Consider the following 18613-nt stretch of genomic DNA (forward strand, 5'->3'; position numbering starts at 1 on the left):
TCCTGCTCAGTTTATAAAAATGGCACAAATCCAATTTGTCCTCAATTTTCTAACCTCGCACCATGCCTTCCCTCACCCCCACCCGAAAGCATCGACTTCCTACTGCTCCACTCACACAATGCACCCCTTCAATACCTCACCTAAGTGCCCATTATCCATATATCTGGACCTTGACAGCGAGGACTAACAGGATATTCAAGTAAAAACTCCGCCTGATTTTCACTTCCTTAACTCGGGGTAGAAGTCCAATTGTTGTGCCCCGACCACCATCCCAGTTGACATTAGCTAACTCAGTACAGATCAGGGATCGGACCCAAGACCCTTTTGCTCTCTATGGCTCAGCTACTCACTGGGAAAAATAGTCAAGGCAATAGGGCAGGAGAAAATGAACTGCCCTATGCCAACCCAGGGCAACAAAACAGGTGTGAGCAATCAATGCAAACAGGTGATCACAGAATAAATAAGGATTTTTCCTCAAATATTTTTCTGACCTTTTTTGCTGAATAAACAAAACAAACTTATTCTGAGTGGCAGGTATCTTAATTGTCAGTGAAGGTCTGAAAGCAGCAATCCATTTATGATATTTAATAACATATTAACATAAAGTGGATGTACCTACTGGTAATGACCCAGACAACCTATCAGAACAAGGCCGAGGCATCCATGGTCCAGTCCTTCTGACAACATCTGGGGACTCTTGCCCAAGCTGGGAGAGCTGTCCCACAGACTAGTCAATCACCAGCTTAACACAGTTGACTCACAGAATCATGTCTATCAGCCAATATCCCGGACTCCTCCACAATCATTCCTGGGTGTGTCCTATCCCAATGGCAGGATAGACCCACCAAAGGCGGGGACACAATGGTATACAGTCAGGTGGGAGTGGTTCTGACACTCTTCATCATTAATTCTGCACACCATGAATACTTGTTGCTTCAGGCAAAACAAAATTGAGGAAGCCGATTGCTAACCTACTGCCTCCATTCCACCCTCCTCCCAGCTGATGATTCAGTGCTCCTCCATGTTAAACATCACGTGGAGGAAGCTCTGAGGGAAGCAAGGGCACAGAATGTACTCTGTGTGGGGGTCTTCAGTGTCCATCGACAACAGTGACTCAGTAGTATCATCAGTCATGAAGGACATAGGTGCCAAACTAGGCCTGCATTAGGACCAATGCAAAGGAACCAACACAAAGACTTGACCTGGTCCTTACCAACCTATCTAGCATAGACACATCTAACCATGAAAGCATTGGTCGTAGTGAGCAATGCACATTGCTTGTGCAGTCTCATTTCCACAAAGGGGACATTTTCCATCCTGTAGTGTGGCACCCCTACTATGCTTAAGTGGGACAGATTAAGGACTAACAGTCCAAAACTAGACTTCCAGAAGTTGTTGTGGGCTGTCAGCAGCCACAAAATTGTATACCATCACAACCTGTAACATTGTACTCCTCAATCACCATCAAGCTGGGCAACCAACCCTGTTTCAATGGGGAGTATAGCAGTGCGACAGTGAGCAGCACCACCAATCTCAGGAACCTCCTATCAACAAGAGCAGGCATCGACAACGAGATCTAACACCGCCTCCAGTGCGCCAGTGCAGCCTTCGGCCGCCTGAGGAAAAGAGTGTTTGAAGACTAGGCCCTCAAAACTGCCACCAAGCTCATGGTCTACAGGGCTGTAGTAATATCCGCCCTCCTGTATGGCTCAGAGGCATGGACCATGTACAGCAGACACCTCAAGTTGCTGGAGAAATATCACCAACAATGTCTCCGCAAGATCCTACAAATCCCCTGGGAGGACAGGTGCACCAACATCAGCGTCCTCGTCCAGGCTAACATCCCCAGCATTGAAGCACTGACCGCACTTGATCAGCTCCGCTGGGCAGGCCACATAGTCCACATGCCAGACACGAGACTCCCAAAGCAAGTGCTCTACTCGGAGCAAAAGGTGGGCAGCGGAAACGTTACAAAGACACCCTCAAAGCCTCCCTGATAAAATGCAACATCCCCACTGACACCTGGGAGTCCCTGGCCTAAGAACACCCTAAGTGGAGGAAGTGCATCTGAGAGGGCGTTGAGCACCTCGAGTCTCAACGCCGAGAGCATGCAGAAATCAAGCGCAGACAGCGGAAAGAGCGTGCGGCAAACCAGTCCCACCCATCCCTTCCCTCAACTATCTGTCCCACCAGTGACAGAGTCTGTGGCTCTCATATTGAACTGTTCAGCCACCAAAGAACTCACTTCTGGAGTGGAAGCAAGTCTTCCTCGATTCCGAGGGGCTGCCTATGATGATGATGACAACCTGGTGAAGCCACTGCACAGGGATAGCTGCATGCTGAACTAAACGGTCCCACAACCAAAAGATGAGCAAAGGTCTGTAACCCTACCACATCCAGATGAGAAAGGTGATGGACAACCATGCAAGTAACAGGAGTACGCTGTGTGAGCATCCCATCCCCATCCATGGTGAAGCGCAGCACAAGAGTGCAAGAGACAAGGTTGAAATGTTTGTAAACATCTTCAGCTAAAAGTGCCAAGTGGACAATCTTACTTTGTCTCCTCCCAACATCAACACCATCATAAATTCCAGTTTTCACCCAATTCAATTCACTCCACCCAGCATTAAGAAGCGGCTGAATGCAATGGACACAGCAAAGGCTATGGACAACATTCCGATTGTAGTGCTGATGACCTGCACACCAGAACTAGCTGCTCCCCTCGCCAAACTATTCCTATAGAGCTGTGACATCTATCCAACAATGAAAGATTGCCACGGTACATCCTGTCCATGAGAAAACACAATGGAGCCGAAATTGCCCCTTTCCTTATGGCCTGTTACCACCTCAAATCGGCGGTCATCCTGCGGAGTTGAGAGGCCGACGACTTTTGGTGGAATGGCCGCTGCTAGCCCAATTGCCCTCCCGCGTTTTCCCGGCGGTGCCCCGATCCCCCACCGCTCCACTGCTGCCGATCGGTGTTAAGCACATCATCACCGTGCGCACTGCTGATCTAACCCCCCCACCCCGACGGTGACATTCTGCTCCGAAAATCTTCGGCCCGCCCAGTGGTGCCAAGATAAACTTCCCCGGTGGTCCAGTCAGGCTGTGATCTTCTGCAGCGGCGGTGCGGCTTCCCTTAAAGGGGAGGGCTCACTGCCGCTGCCACCATGTTTTTTTTTGTCAGCCGACTGCCATGTCGGCCTGACAATTATGCTCCTGGGATCGGCCAGGCCAGACCACTGGCCCGGCCAAAACTCTCCCTGGTGGCCCAGTGGGCTGAATTTTTGAAAGTGCGGAGGCTCTCCCCTTTAAGTGAAGGGGAGAGCCGTGGTGACGCGGCGCCATGATGACGTAATCACGGCGGTGACTCCACACCGCCCCCTACTTCCGCTCCTCAGGTGTAGTCACCGACTTCCAGATCAAAACAAACAAAAGCAAAGAGCAGAATTTCGCGAAAGAGTCGATCTGAACTGCAGCTGCGGTATAAAACCATCGAAACGGGGTGGGGGGTAATTTCTACCACGATAAGTCTAACCCATCCCATTAACACCCTATCAGCCTCCTCCCAATCAGTACATCTTTGCAAGAGAACCCCGGGGGAAAGCCTTGGCCCAACCATCTTCGGTTGCTTCATCAAGGAGCTTTCCTTCATCATAACAAAAGCAACTTGCATTTATATACCGCCTTTAATGTTGTAAAACATCCCCAAGTCATTTCAATTTGACATTGAGGCTCATAAGGAGATATTAGGGCAGGCAACCATAAGAACATAAGAAATAGGAGCAGGAGTAGGCCATTTGGCCCCTTGAGCCTGCTCCGCCATTCAATAAGACCATGGCTGACCTGATCTTGGCCTCAACTCCACTTCCCTGCCCGCTCCCCATAACCCTTGACTCCCTTAGCTTGGACTCCAAAAGTTTGGTCAAAGAGGCAGGTTTTAAGGAGCATCTTAAAGGAGGAAGGAGAGGCAGAGAGGTTTAGGGAGGGTATCATAAGGTCAGGAGTTTACTTAAATCTCCATAAAGCTAGGGAGGAGCTTTGTGGGACACTGACACTCATTATCAGAGAGTAATAAAAAATGTCCCCTGCCTCCAGCAGTGCATGGCCCATGGAAATTTATGCGCATGCGCGGTGTCTACGATTGAAAAGCCAGTTAGCAGCCTGTGCGGGATCTGGCAGATGACTACACGGCCGCGCAGCTTAGCAGGAACATTGGTCATAAGAAACTGGGGAGGTACCAATCGATTGGAAACAGGTGAGTGTGATACCCATAGCTAAAATGGGTGACAAAACAGACACAAACAACTACAGGCCCATAGATCTTGCTTCCATGCAATGTAAAATAATGGAATTGATTATCAGGAGTAAACTGGAAGACTATTTGTACAACAATAACAGCTGTCAACATGGATTCAGAAGGAGACGCTCCTGCCTCATCAACCTCTTTGAGGAAACAACAACCCAAACGGACTGTGGTATACCTCGACTTGAAAGGTTCTACTCAAAGTTGTGGAAAATTCGGATAAACCTGTGATCTGGGAATTCATTTTTAAAAACTTGACTGAAGAAAAGGAGACTATGAGTTTTTGTTGGAGGAGTTAAATCAGAGTGGCATGAAGTACTGAGTGCATTACCTCAGGGCTCAGGGCTGGGACAACTACTGTTTCTAATTAATATAAATGACCTGGATTCAGAAACTCATTGCAATGTGCTCAAGTTTACAAATGATGTAAAACTCAGAAGGGCAGTGGAAGACGCAGCTCAGAAATTACAAAATAAGTTGGACAAAATATTTTAAGTGCGCAGAGCTCTGACGGACGAAATTTAATGAAGACAAGTGTAAAGTACTGCACGAAAGAAGGAATGATAAATGTCACGCATACTCCATGAATATCTAAAGATTAAGCTGAAAGAGACATAGCTGTCTTTGTAGATTCGACATTCAGCATACTCAACCAATGCAGAGTAGCAATTAACAAACCTAATAGGATGTTGAACTATATAGTCAAACAGCATAAGTTAGAGGATATAATGATCAAACTGAATAGTACTCTGGTTAAACCACACAGTGAATACTGTGTCCAGTTCTGGTCTCCAAGTGCTGGAGAAGGGTCACTTTTAGTAGTTTGAATTTGTGCACCATGTGATAATCCTGCAGTAATATTAGGTTATAAAAAAGTTAATCGAATAATCACATATATCGGAATTCATTGTTGGGTCAATATCCTGAAATTCCTTCCCTAACACCATTGTGACAGCATCTCCTCCACAAGGACTGCAGCAGTTCAAGGAAAAGGTCTCGCACCACCTTCTCAGGGCAACTAGATATGGTGACAGATGAGGAATTGCTGGTGCAGCCCACATCCCGTGAACTGAGGCTGGGATCAGGGAATGCAGAGGCTGGGATTGGTGGGTGGGGTAGCAGAGGCCAGCAGCAGCCCTTGTGGCTTGAATGTGGGGTCAGAAAGAGTCCTCCTCCCGGCTCCAGATTCAGATAAGTATATTTTAAACATTTCCCTTTTTGATGGTGTTGAGCTGGCCCTTTCAGGACTGCCTTCAGGCCACGGGTAGACTTGTTTTTTCTGAGCACATCAATGCTGTGCAACCCAGTATTGCACTGAGGGCTCCAAACAGGCATTAGGCCCCTTATTTGAATATGCAATATTCTACATATATGCCAATGACACTCAGCTCTACCTCTCGTCTACCTTGCTCGATCCCTCGACTACCTCTATAGTATCAGACCGGTTCTCTGATATCCAGTCCTGAATGACTTTGTTAAACAGTGGGAAGACAGTCGCTTTCATCTTCAACCTTTGCCGCAAACTCCATGGCCTGAAATTTAATATGGAGGCGGGTTGGGAGCGAGATGGGGCGGGGGGAAACGGGTTTCCTACAAAATTTAACGCAAGGGCCTGATTAGCATTTAAAAGCTCCGTTTACCACCGTGAGCCAGCAGATGGAGCTGGCTATAGGCGGGCAGGCCTGTGGCACTAGGCCACAGAGTGGAGCGAGGGATCGGGGGGGGGAGACCGGTTGGGGGGGCGGGATTGGTGGTTGGGGGCCAGAGGAGGATCAGAGGGGGGAAAGGATCGGGGCCGTAGCATTGGCGTGGGGAGGATTGGGGCCACAGCATCGGGAATGGGATAGGATTGGGGCTGTAGTATCGGGGGGGGGAGGATCGGGGCTGCAGTATTGGGGGGGGGGGAGGGGGAAATCGGGGCCAGAGGAACATTACAGGTGATGGGGGGGGTCTGGGAAGGGGATCGGTTGCCTCAGTGGGAGAATCGGAGGCCTCGGAGGGGGGTCTCTCTGATCGCAGTGAGTGGGTAAGGCACGGATACTGGATCCATCAGTCCTTGCCTTCCTTTAACTAGCGAGTTCCCCAAAGCCTGAGAAACCCGACCAGCCAGAATTAAATTTGAAATGTTGATTAAATCTGAGGCATGCCAGCCTTATTATAATATTTAAATGGACGACACGCCTCCTACACCTCCTGGGAGCAGGTTGGCTGCCTGCCCCACCACTCCTCCCTCCTCCCGCCCTGCCTCCATTATAGCTTATCCAAATCTCCGCTGCCCGTACTCCTATCCTGCACCATGTCCTGATTGCCTATTGCCCCTGTCCTCAATGATCTACATTGCTTCCCAGTCCTCAGTGCCTCCAAAATAAAATTCTCATCCTCGTGTTTAAATCCCTTCATGGTCTCACCCCTCCCGATCTCCATAAACGTCCTCCAGCATGACCAGGCCTCTCCTAAACTCTCCGTTGCTCCGATTCTGGTCTTTTGTGTATCTCCACCTCACCATCAGCTTTCAGCTATCTGGATCTCGCTTCCCTAGAATTCCTGTCCTAAAACCTCTCACCTTCTCCACCTCCCTCTCTTCCTCTAAAACCCTCCTTTGAACCCGCCTCTTTGACCAAGCATTCGGTCACCCTTCCAAATCTGACCTCCTTTGGCTCGGCCTCCATCATCCTTACACCTCTGTGAGGCACCTTGGGATCTTTGTCTACATTAAAGATGCTACATAAGTTCAAACTGTTCTGAGAACACAGCATGAATGACCTTCAGGAGAGGAGTTGAACAAAAACGTCAAAACAAATTATGATCTCCTATTACAGACTATGATTAATCATTTTAATTGTTTGCAAGATGGTAAAACCAAAAAGCATTATTTTTATGTTTCTTTTAGCCAGAGTTTGCATTTCCGTGCATTTTAAGAACACTTGTAATGCAGGTAATTAAAATTAATATTGCTGTTAATTTGATATTCCTGGATAATCCCGTGCTAAAAAAATTAGTTACAATTCAGTAAAATTTGGAGTAACTGTGATGTTTTGTCAGACGCTTTATAATCCAAGGACAGATGCCAGTATTAGTAATCGAATAATATTTAAATTAAATTAAAACTGGATCTTCTATGCAAAATAATTATAACAAGGATATCAATAGATTAACAAATAACTATTTCAATTGAAGTATTGCAATTGTAAATCGGAAGGTTGGCAGACTCCTTCAAAGCAATAAATCTGAACTTGGCCTTTTTTAAGGTTACTCACTATATCCTATATTTTTCAGACTATGCCACTGAAGAAACAGACCCTTTGATGAAACAGATCAGTTTTAACCTGTTATTAGTGCTGTCAGTCACGGAGGGTACAATTTAGTCACAGTCCAGTTCTTCGCAAACACTGTGAAGTGATTGTCAAATAACATCAGTTTTCAGCTGGGAATCTGAAATTCAACAACAGATAAAGCCTGGATCCTGTCCCATTATAATTCACAGTGCCTTTATTATGTGCCAACTCAAATGGGACAGGTTGTCAAGTATTAAACACAAGCAATGTAAGCCATGTAAGCTCGGTAATAAGCATTCAATTCAGCAGTCATCTGTAATGAGTAAATAAATTAGAGGGGGGTCTTTAAAGTGCTCTCATCAGCTGTCATCTTCCCCACCCCTGAGGAACACACAGAGTCTCCTTAAATCAGCCCTGCACACACACAACAATAATGGTCCCTAATCACAGTGTGAATATCTTTCCCTTTAGCTGTTGGTTAAACAGAGGAGAGACTCATAACACTAAAAATGTGTTAAAACAGTTAAAGGAGATTAAATTAAAAAGGTAGCCAACCATTCTAACTCCATAACAAGAGCCTGATAATGTGATTGTATTATCACTGCTCACTGTAGGGGAAAAGTGAGTCCACAGGTGTTCAGATGGAGTCTAACCTTTCCATTCTGCTCTTCGGTACACTGCAAATTCTCTCCGCACCCACTACAAGTTACTCTATTCCTCCCCTATAATTTACCTTCATTTGTTGTTGACCTATTAGCTTTGCCTCTCATTTCTATACAATTTAAAGACGGTGAAATGGGTAGGTACTTGTTACAAATATAAAACATGGCTAAACACTGTGAAGATTATCTAATATTATTTGAAAGAACAAACGTGGTTTATGTAATTTGATCACAAAGACGACTAATGATCGGATGGTGCATTAGCCCCATAAGTGGTTCTCATTAATGATACATTAATTAATGAACAACAATTTTTAAAAGTTAAAATTTAAACTTTTTCATAACTAAAGCTTTAATAACTTAAATTGCAGGTAATTATTTTGTGCGGCTTAATCTACATTGCTTATGCCAGTAAGTGCAGACTAGCACTCATGTGACAAGGATCTTTATGTATCAAAGATAAATTAATACTTGTTCACCTTTTTAAAAAAAAGATAAAACCCTATCCTTTCACTTTTAGTGCCACCTACACCCATCTTTCGTTACTGTGGTTACCTCTTTAATAAAACATGCAATCTAAGCATAGAATTCCAGCGAGTTCCTCTCGCTTGCTTGTCAAACCTGCTGCTTGTTGCCATCTCAAACATCCAGAACAGAAAGGTGCCAGATTTAATCTCTGCTCTGTTTTTAGCTAGCTGATCTCAGTAGGGTGACAATAGGGGTCACTGGGTTAGGGAAAGGGAAAGTCGGCCAGGATTCTCAATCCTGATTGCTCTACAATGATCCTTGGTAGAATGTGCGTGTGTGTGTGTGTGTGTGTGTGTGTATGTGGACATTGGGTGAGGATAGGAACGAGCTGGGCTGTGATTCCCTCTCATACAAATCCCCTGCTGGCACACACTGTCTAGGCCCGTGAATGAAGACACGTCACTTGGGTCTGGACGATGGATGGCAAGGGAGAAAACTCGAGGGACAATAAAACAATTCGAATGATCTAAAACACCCATCATGTCCTTTCATGGGTGATTGGGGTGTATTGCAAGAAAGTTGGGAAAATATGTCTTTAATGATTGATTAAATTGCTAGTAGCATAATGATCTGGAAATAGTTGCTTTTATCTGCAATTTATACAAGTCCTGAATCAAATACAACTTTTTGTGACAAACCTGTCAGAATTCAGCAGCGAACCGTATCAAGTGCAAAGTGCCTGCTTCCAAAACAGATGGTGGAAGTGTAGTTCCCGGAGCAGCACATTATTCAAACCCATCTGCTACCGACCGGTGAGAGTGAATTTTGATTGCTCTCAGACAGCCCACTAGATTGCAATAGCAGAACACGATCTCTGCTGGAGAGTGTTGGTGGCACTTTTCACAAATGGCTCCTGGACTATGTGGGGAAGCACCCGGTCACTGATAAAGACCTCCCGGATACTGCACCTCTGTTAAAATCAGGAACTCACCACATTGAAAATCACAGGCATGAACGAGCTTGCTACCACCCGTGCTGGAGGAAATCGAACAAGCTACCGCTGCAGTCTAACATGCTGGAGCTGCAAAGTGCTCACCCAATAATAACTATTAGGATGACCTCCCCTTAATTCATTACAGCAAGTTTAGTTTGTATTTCTCTCTTCTTCTCAAGCCATTGACTTGAGGATGGGTGAAGTTCAATTCGCAACTAGCTCTACCAGGTAACTCACTCATGTCTGGACAATGGGATTCATTTTGCTTTTTGACCGTGGGGTCATCAGAGTCAAGCGCATCCCTGTCCGTACAAGCAAATACTCCAGCAGGAGGTCACTGGATAGCATTGAGGATCAGGATCCCTGGCTTCTTTTGGTCAATTGTGTTCCTCTTTCTCTCCAGTTATCCTGATGGGGTAAGACTCCACAGATGCCAGGCACCATCGAGTACCTCACCCGTTCTTCATGGTACGAGTGTAGACAGTGTGTGCTGGGAGGTTATTTAACTACTGGAAGGCGAGACAAGGCATTAAATCTGAGCCCAATCCTGTTCTTACCCGATGACATTATGCAGACATATTTAAGCAGCGGCACTGGATATTGCTCAGTAGCAGAAACTTTGCGGAGCATCTCTGCGCTGGATTTTACCAATCTCGGTGGGTCCGTGGTGGGCAACATCAGTAGTGGGTCCCGGCCTCGCTGCTGGCTCCAGCCAACTGTGCAGAATGATTTTCTCCTGTTTGGGCTTGTTAAGCCCACCCAGCACGTTTCCAGGCCAACTGAAGGAAGCGGCTCTGCTGACGTCAGGTGATGACATGTCATCAGTCGGTTTCCTTTAAGGTGCCGAGCGCAAATTAATTTTGACATTTGTGCTATAAGTGTTCTACAGCATTGAGGTGCTGCAAACACTGACAAGCACTGCACAGAGGTGCATGGCCGCACCCAGGCTCTCCCATCACTCCCTCCATATGCTTATGGAGGGAGTCACAGCACGCAGGGAGGTTCTCATCCCTTCCAATTGGCGGAAGAGACCTCCCCAGGAGACCAATGCAGCCTGGTTGCACATTGCACAGGACACAAGCAGGGATGTGGTCAGGAGGACCAGGCTGCAGTGGCACAAACCTTTCAATCATCTCAGTAGATTCTGAAATGTTACTGCAAAGCCACACTCAACCTTATCCTGCTAAATCACTCATCACAGCCCCATCACTCTGCTTTCCCTGCCCTACTCCTGCACATCCTTACTCACACCAACTAACCTTGCACCTCCACCCATCCCTCTCTATCCACATTATCAAATCCCCATCTCACTAGCTAGCCCTCACACTCACCCTCATCCTTGTCCAATCATACTAACTAACAACATATAAGGTTAACGTGCCTGTTTTATGCAATGTTCATGTAAAATTTCTGTTAAAAGCGGCGTCAAACATTGAAACTTTTATTTTCAACACTTTGCGTTTTGGAAGTGGCTTAGTTAATTGCAGTGAAGGGTGAGACATAACGCTATCCCCCACAATGGTGATGAGTGTGAAAGGAAAGGCTTGGGCATTGTAGGGATGCTTTATGGTGTTGGTGTGGGGTGGTACCAAGCTGGCGCATCATGTAGCAGACAGGGCATACAGCATCAAGTGAAATAAATCTAGCTATGGTGAGGCCATCCCTGGCTTCCCGGGCAGTAATGTAATCAGGTGCTGATGCCCTGTGTCCTGTGCAGTGTCAGGTGACTGTGGAGAAGGCTGGTGTCGTTGTTGGTGTTGCTGGTTGGCCTGGTGCTGCTGGTGTTGGGGCTGATCGTGGTGGGATTTTGAGGACCAAGATGAAAGAGTTTCAAGGGCACTGATGCTGATAGAATAGATGGAAGAAAACTGATTCAGCTGAGAGCTTTGACTTGATATTTGAAGCTGTCAACTCATCAGCTGAAACAATGGTAAGTCAACCCTCGCCTCAGCTTCACAGACGAGGCACAGGCATAGCAGGAAACTGGTAGGGCGACCTGTCCAAATCAAAAAGCTAGGGGAAAAAAAGCATTGTTAAGTGGATGTAAACATGCCACTAATGATTTCAATTGCCTCCCCCACTGCTACGTGTCAGGTCTGCTCAGCACTGGCATACCCAACATTTGAGCCCAACCCGCCACCGATCAGGCCTGTTGACCCCTCCCCCCTCCACCACCTCCCCCACCCCCTCCCCCTGCTCCAGAAAATTCTGCCCTCTGAGTCACAAAGTTGTGGGTTAAAGTACCCCCTCCTGAGCACATGACGAAGGCTAACATTTCAGTGCAGTGCTGAGGGAGTGCTGCATAGTTACAGGTGCTGTTGTTCAAATGAGATGCCAAACTGCAGCCCAGTCTGCCAGTTCACGTGGACATATAAGATTGCAATGCGCTTTTTCAAAAATGAGCAGAGAGTTCTCCTGCTTTCCTGGCCAACATTCATCCCTCAGCCAAAACCACTGAAAGAGATTAATCAGTAGAAATTGGACCATATCACTTCTGTTTTACAATATTGGGTTGGCCCATTTTTCAGGCGTCTCTGGCGACAACCTAAAACAGGCATTAGGCCCAAATGCCAATTTTAGGCCCCCTCTGGGATGAGCAGAGTGTGGGCGTGATCCACTCAGGATTCTTCATCAGTCGCCAAAACCAATACGTTTTCTTTCTTTTTTTAACTTTTAAAAATTATTCTTGTTGAACCAGAAGGAGCAGGAATGCTCCCCTGACTCCACAAGATTGCCCCCCTGCCGCCCCCCCCCCCCCCCACTACCACCTCCCATGACTTACCTCAGAGCCACTGCCAGCAAGGCATTCGGCCCGATATTCGCCTTCTTAAAATGGGCGAGCTGCCTGCAGAGTCACAACAGGTTCCACCAGTGCCCAGATAATATTAATGAGGCCAAATTTTAAGTCAGCCTGGGGCCTTTGGATTGGACCACACACTCCGTGTGCGACACCCATTTCAGACTCGAAAATGGGCCCAAATCAATTTCCACCCCAAAATGGCACTTTACCTCACTGCAGTTTGGTGTATGCAAAATCGTCGTCCTGTTTTCTTGCAAAAATAACACTGAGTGCTCTACAAAAGGCTGCAAAGCACTTTGGAACATCCCGAGGATTTGTAACCAACCATATAAAAGCAAGTCTTGCTTAATTATAGTACCTATACTACCACGCCAGTTGAGATTAGCTAACCCAGCACAGAAGAGAAACTGAACCTGGACCATTTGTGGCCCATATAGTTCAGTTCCACACTTGTCTTAACCAACTCAACCAATGGGACAACCTCACTCTGCAGTTCTAATGTGCATTCATAATCTGCTGAGATCACATCATAGGTTATTAGAAAGTCTTATTTTATCCTCAATCATTTGCTACATTAGCGGAATAAAACAGAATGTTGCCTCAAAGCACCAGTGTATCTTGGCCCAATGATGACATTTTGATGACATTCTGATTATGAATATACTTTCATTTTCACATAGAGGACAGGTCATATCCGGTACTGACACCTATGATTTATGAACCTCCATGAGTGAGGTGGACTAGAGAAAGCAATAAGGTTACCAGTAATTTAAGACCTGATGCACAAGCAACTTCAGATACTTTTTTCCTTTTGCTGTTGCCCATGGTATTTTTAAATTACACATGGTTTTGGGTGGGGTGGAGTGTATATATTGTGATACACAAAGTATCGCAATTGTGTGGAACAGGCTCGATAGACCAGATGGTCTTTACCTGTTCGTCCATGTTCGTATGTTTGTAACACTAAGAGCTCATTTTTAGCAGTAGGAGCACTACATTGGGCCCCAGCATTTCCAGTCGGGAAAAGAGAGAAAAATAATTGCCAGGGTTGACACCCTTGACTGCTATTCGCCCTTGCTGGAGTGCTTCGTGTATGGACTAGGCTGCAATGTTCGTCACTATCGAATGGCCTGCTGATAAGATTTAGGTGGGGCCTGTTATATATTGTCCAGGTACATTTAATGTATAGTTACAATGGTGCGCCACAGGGGGCGCTGTGGTGGGAGACCCGAAAGTAGCTGCAAGACAGAATATAAAAGGCTGCCCACCACACCTGAGAGGCACTCTGGAGTTACACAATAAAGGACTAAGGTCACAGCAGTTACTACAACACCATACTGTGTGGAGTCAGTGATTTGAGTGCTACATACATCACAGGGCCACATGCACCATTTGGTGGCCTGGTATACCTGGTCTCGCCAAGCCTACTGCTGCTGACGATGCATCCACCAACTGAGAGGCCATGGATGCAGGAATTCCTGCCAAAGGGAGATCCAACATCCAATACCTGTCCCCTTTTATACTGTTGGCCTTGTAAAGCGCGGGCAAAGACTCCACTCCATACAATACCCCACAGAATTCCCGAGGTAAAGCTGGGAACCTGGATACACCAACAGATGGGGGCCGTGACGTAATTAGCAGCCCTTTTAGCACACGCCTGCCAGCGGTATGCAGGTGTACTCGAGAAGTGCCGAGGATTTTCAATCGCATACGTTTTCATTCGATCAAGTTCGGCACAAAACATGAACTGTCCCCTTTTCAGAAGCTGACTGGCCTGCTGTGTACTTCCAGTATTTTAATTTTTTTGTTTAATTTTGATGTTAAAACGTATTAGGCAATAAATTGTTTTAAATCAGTACCATTGCAGCAATATCTAGACTATTAGGGACCACTGTGCAAGCTCATTCAATTCAATAAATGTGCTTTCCCTTCCCCCCTCTGAATCTGCACAGATATATTATTGGTATCTTATATATAGATACATTATTGGGTTGCTACAGTTACTGTGGCTCCTCTGTGTCCCACTAACTGCTATTTCTGAACTCGGTGAGTGAAATAAGTTCACAATCATTTGCACCATTGCTCTCTTCATTGCACTGCATCAATAATTAAAAAACAGGTATTTTTTCCCCACTAGATTTAGTAGGCAGGCAAAATCGGACATGATTATAAAATGATATATATCGCTTGCCTGACTATATTTCAGAGATACCTGCAAAAGCATGTGTATTATTCTACGTGCTAATACTGGAAAACATCCGATCATTGTTAACATGCAGCCATAAAAATTCTTGTGAATTCGAAGACAAAAGTATGGAAATTGGAGTTTGCACGTCAAGGGTTACTTGTTCTTTTTAAATGATGTGTTTCACATTTGAAGCTTATCTCTTCTCTCTCCATCTACCAGCCCTCTCATCAACGCCCCCCCCCCCCCCTCACTTTCTTGGCCATTTAATCTCTTCTTTTCCTCTTCTCAATGGCTTCCTCTCACTTGTTGTGCCTGTGTAAGCACAGCCTTTTCTCTCTTCTTTTAAAGCCACCACAACACTGAAAGGCCCAACTTGAGTCGGCCACCTGGAAGCAGCAATGTAGCTTTCTCCCAGGCCTGGCTCCCTGCCAATTGCCAGCTGTGCCATTGTATGCAACCATCTTCCTTAATCTCATGCACTGTGATTGTATGAGCACTGTTTACAACAACCTCCTGCCCCTCCTGTGCCCCACTCCCAATTGTCCTCACCTCCTCTTGTTTAATTCTGTTTTGCAAGTTATTAAGCCCTGGAAGTCCATTAATCACAGTTCATGGCTTGTGTAGGCCCACACAAGGAAGGGAGAGAGGGAGGGGGGGGGGGGGAAGGGAAGCCACGCTCATTGCGTTGAATGAGCTTGGACGGTGGTCCATTCAGATCCCTAACGAGATCATTACCGCTAACTAAATACAAACCTGACCCCTTGACCCACTGGGAAATTATGTCGGCCTGGTGCAAGACATTAATATGCTTCCCCACCCCCATCCCTGATAAACAGAGAACTAAATGTGTGATCAAAAGAGGCTTAATCACTGCTGTGATTGTGGCAAACCAAGCCTGACAGGCATTTCTGCAAAGCTCTCAATAGCTGCATCAGTGCCACCCACCCCCACACCACCGCCTTATCTAAATGCTTTCTGCCAGGCTCGACCACAGCCAGCAGCAGCCCCCACAGTCTATCACTGTGTCTAGTGTGGAGACCACCTGGTATGCTGATTTCAATACGACACCATCCTACTATTGCTACTTTGTCCCTAATACACCCTCTCAGCCTTAGCTGCTAATATGAATTCCACTTAATCCACTGAACCCAGCTGAACATTCCAGTTTTACACCACTCTGAAGAGGCCAGTTTTTACAAGGGATTACACGCTTTTACTCCTGCCCAATAGCACCTGAAAGCAGTCACTGGAAAATAATTATCGTTCCTGCCACCGTCCTCTCACTCTTTGCAGTCGCTCGACCCAATTCGCGGTGATCGACTTAATCCGCACCTGGGTACAGCGCGAAGGCCCTTTCATTGTGGGGAAAGCTGGCATGTCAAATAAGGTAGCTCTCGCCGCAGGGTAAATGGTGGGAATGGTCGCTGCAGAAATTTGTTTGGCGAGCACACACATTTCAGGTGCTGCCACTTTCGCTCCACCAATCCATTTCCGACTGCCCTAGGCCAGATCACTCGCCATAGTTTGAAAAAGGGGCCACAAAAATAAAGGCTTCAGAACTAAAGTAGCAATGCCGCGTGTTTACTTGTTTTTCACCTCACAGCCACCTTTCCTCCTTAGGTAGCAATCTGCTATGTGATCTGATAGGACTAAAGGTCAGAGTGACACGGTGATTAACATTTATCACAGCCTGCTCCAACCTCTCTTTTCTCGACAGGTGAGTATAAACCACCCCCCATTCAGTAATTAAATGGAGCAGAAGTGATGGGAGTATTTGTTTTCCTTGACTTTCCTCAGCCTGCCTGTGAATGTAAAGCTGTGAATATGAAGTGTTAATTTGATGTTCCCACTGAGGATGTCACTGTCAACAAAGGCTTCAAAACAGAAGGGAGGAAAAAGTTAGCTCATGCAGAAAATGACCCTTATAGGTTTGATTGTCTCCGGACTTTGGCTGGCAGTGAGCAAAAGCCAACACTGCTAAACGCATCCTCTGGCAATTAATGAAGCTCACGTACCTCAGTGCACAGAAAGAATCACCTGAAATGCTCACTTATTTACCTTCACAGCACTGCACAAAACCCAGTGAAAAGCTGCTGCTCCTTTCCAATCCGACGATTAATTTGACAAGGGCGAGAAAGTTAAACCCTTTATTTGCCGAAACTTAAACAAAACTCTTTCTCCTCTCAAAAGGATTAAAACACGGCATTAACAAAGGAATGAGTTGTGAAATTGCTTTCCCCACCTGGGTCTTCATAATTCTATCCCTGTTCACGGCACCAAAGCAAAAGCTTATTTATCAGCCACATAGCACTTGAAGTCATACATATTTCTATTAAGCATATATAGACCAACAAGGGCTCTCATGAAAACAATAAAAACAAATTAAAGGATGCTGCTCTTCGTAATTTTATTATACACACATATATAATAGCTGAACAATATAACTAGCTCCATTAAAGTGCATTAGATTCGCTGTGGCAGGTCTCACGTAATTAGTGAACTATTTGTGTAAATCAATAATAAACACTAAAGTGCGAATAAAAGTGGATAAATACCCTGTACCAAAACAACATTTAAAAATACCGGTGGATTATTCCAGATTTTAAGACAAATTGAAGTTCATCTCATTTCATTTTAGCAGAAATTCTGTCAGCCAGTTTCAAAATACCGTTTATGCCATTTCTCCACTGGTTGGACCGCTCTTCTGCCGAAATTAAATGGAAACCCAGTGGAAATTCAACTCCATTATATCATATTTAACTCTAAATTAATTTCCATTTATTTACTTTTAAAATTCGAACCACTGAATAAAACTGAGGCTTGCGCGAATTTAAAAAAAGAAAAAAATGTGAAAACATTTTTAAAAGAAGAATTCTTCTCCACTGCATATTTCAATAATTTACAATATCACCAAATTTCCTCAATATCTACAATGTAGTCAAATGTAGCTCACATCATTGCAACTCAGGACAGAGTTCGCTCCTTTCCACGCAATACATTCTGGGTAAGAGGTCACAGCGACTCCATTTTTACATGTACAACATTGTATAGAATTAAGGCCAGAACCTCCACTATTGAGCTTATCGCCCATAAATGAGCGTTATTTCCGGCGTGGGCAGTATGAAAGGGTTTTCAGATCGCCGACTTCTCGCCCATTCTCAAAACACTTAGCTTACACTTTTGAAAATCGGCATTACCGTGAGTGATATCAAATGGGCGGTAGCGTAAATTTTTTTTCACCTTCTGCCGTAAAGTGTGGCCGTCCTTAGCAACGGCATGGCAACACTCGATTCCCTCATTCAGGAGGTCAAGGGTCACCATGAAATGTGCAGAAGAGGAGACAGAGAGAGAGGGAGCTCAGAGAGACTGAAGGCGTGGCTGGATGTGGTGTGGCTGCTTTGGGAGGAAGAAGGGAAACTTTAGAGCTTCACAGCAAGTAGGGAAAGAAAAATTAGCTGTTAACAGCCACATATTTGACCGAATTTGGCTTATAATGGAGGGAGAGGAGGAGGCATCACAGCACGCTGTAGAGACTGACGCTGGAGAGAGCAGTGAGGTAGGAGCGGAGCACATTGGAGGCCGCAAAAGAGCGAGGAGGTTCTCGGACGAGGCAAATGCCTCCCTCCTGTGTCGAGTCACGCTGGAGTGGTTTGACACAGGGAGGGTGTGGGAAGTACACCACAAAGGTCTACCAGAGGATATGGACTGAGATAGCAGAGGCAGTCTTGTTGGCGACCAACGAGGTGTGTGAGGGCAACCAATGCCACAAACTGTTGTGTATAGAAGAACTCCATGAGGCTGAGTACTGTGAGCTAAACTTAGTGTGACCTTAGTTGTGATATATTCACAGAGCACAAGCACACACAGCTTCCTACATGGCAGGCAGCTCTCTGGGAAGCCGCCGGAATCTGCCTGGTTCT

At 45.8% G+C, this 18613-nt stretch overlaps 1 protein-coding gene across 4 annotated transcripts in view; it reads right to left on the reverse strand.

The window, feature by feature from the left end:
* Nucleotides 1-18613, reverse strand: part of LOC139272708 (bifunctional protein GlmU-like) — a 103923-nt gene that overhangs the window by 9238 nt on the left and 76072 nt on the right. Inside the window, exon 1 of one of the 4 annotated variants that reach the window (XR_011594947.1) lies at nucleotides 17891-17948. The exons of 1 other annotated variant lie outside the window; for it this stretch is intronic. Coding sequence is in view for 2 of the 3 variants with exons in the window: in XM_070888799.1 (XP_070744900.1) it covers nucleotides 17647-17784 (138 nt within the window). In the remaining variant the exon portion in view is untranslated. 2 more of the 4 variants (XM_070888799.1, XM_070888800.1) reach the window with 2 other exon arrangements.

The sequence above is a fragment of the Pristiophorus japonicus genome, chromosome 9, assembly GCF_044704955.1.
Source record: "Pristiophorus japonicus isolate sPriJap1 chromosome 9, sPriJap1.hap1, whole genome shotgun sequence".
Classification (NCBI taxonomy): Eukaryota; Metazoa; Chordata; class Chondrichthyes; family Pristiophoridae; genus Pristiophorus; species Pristiophorus japonicus.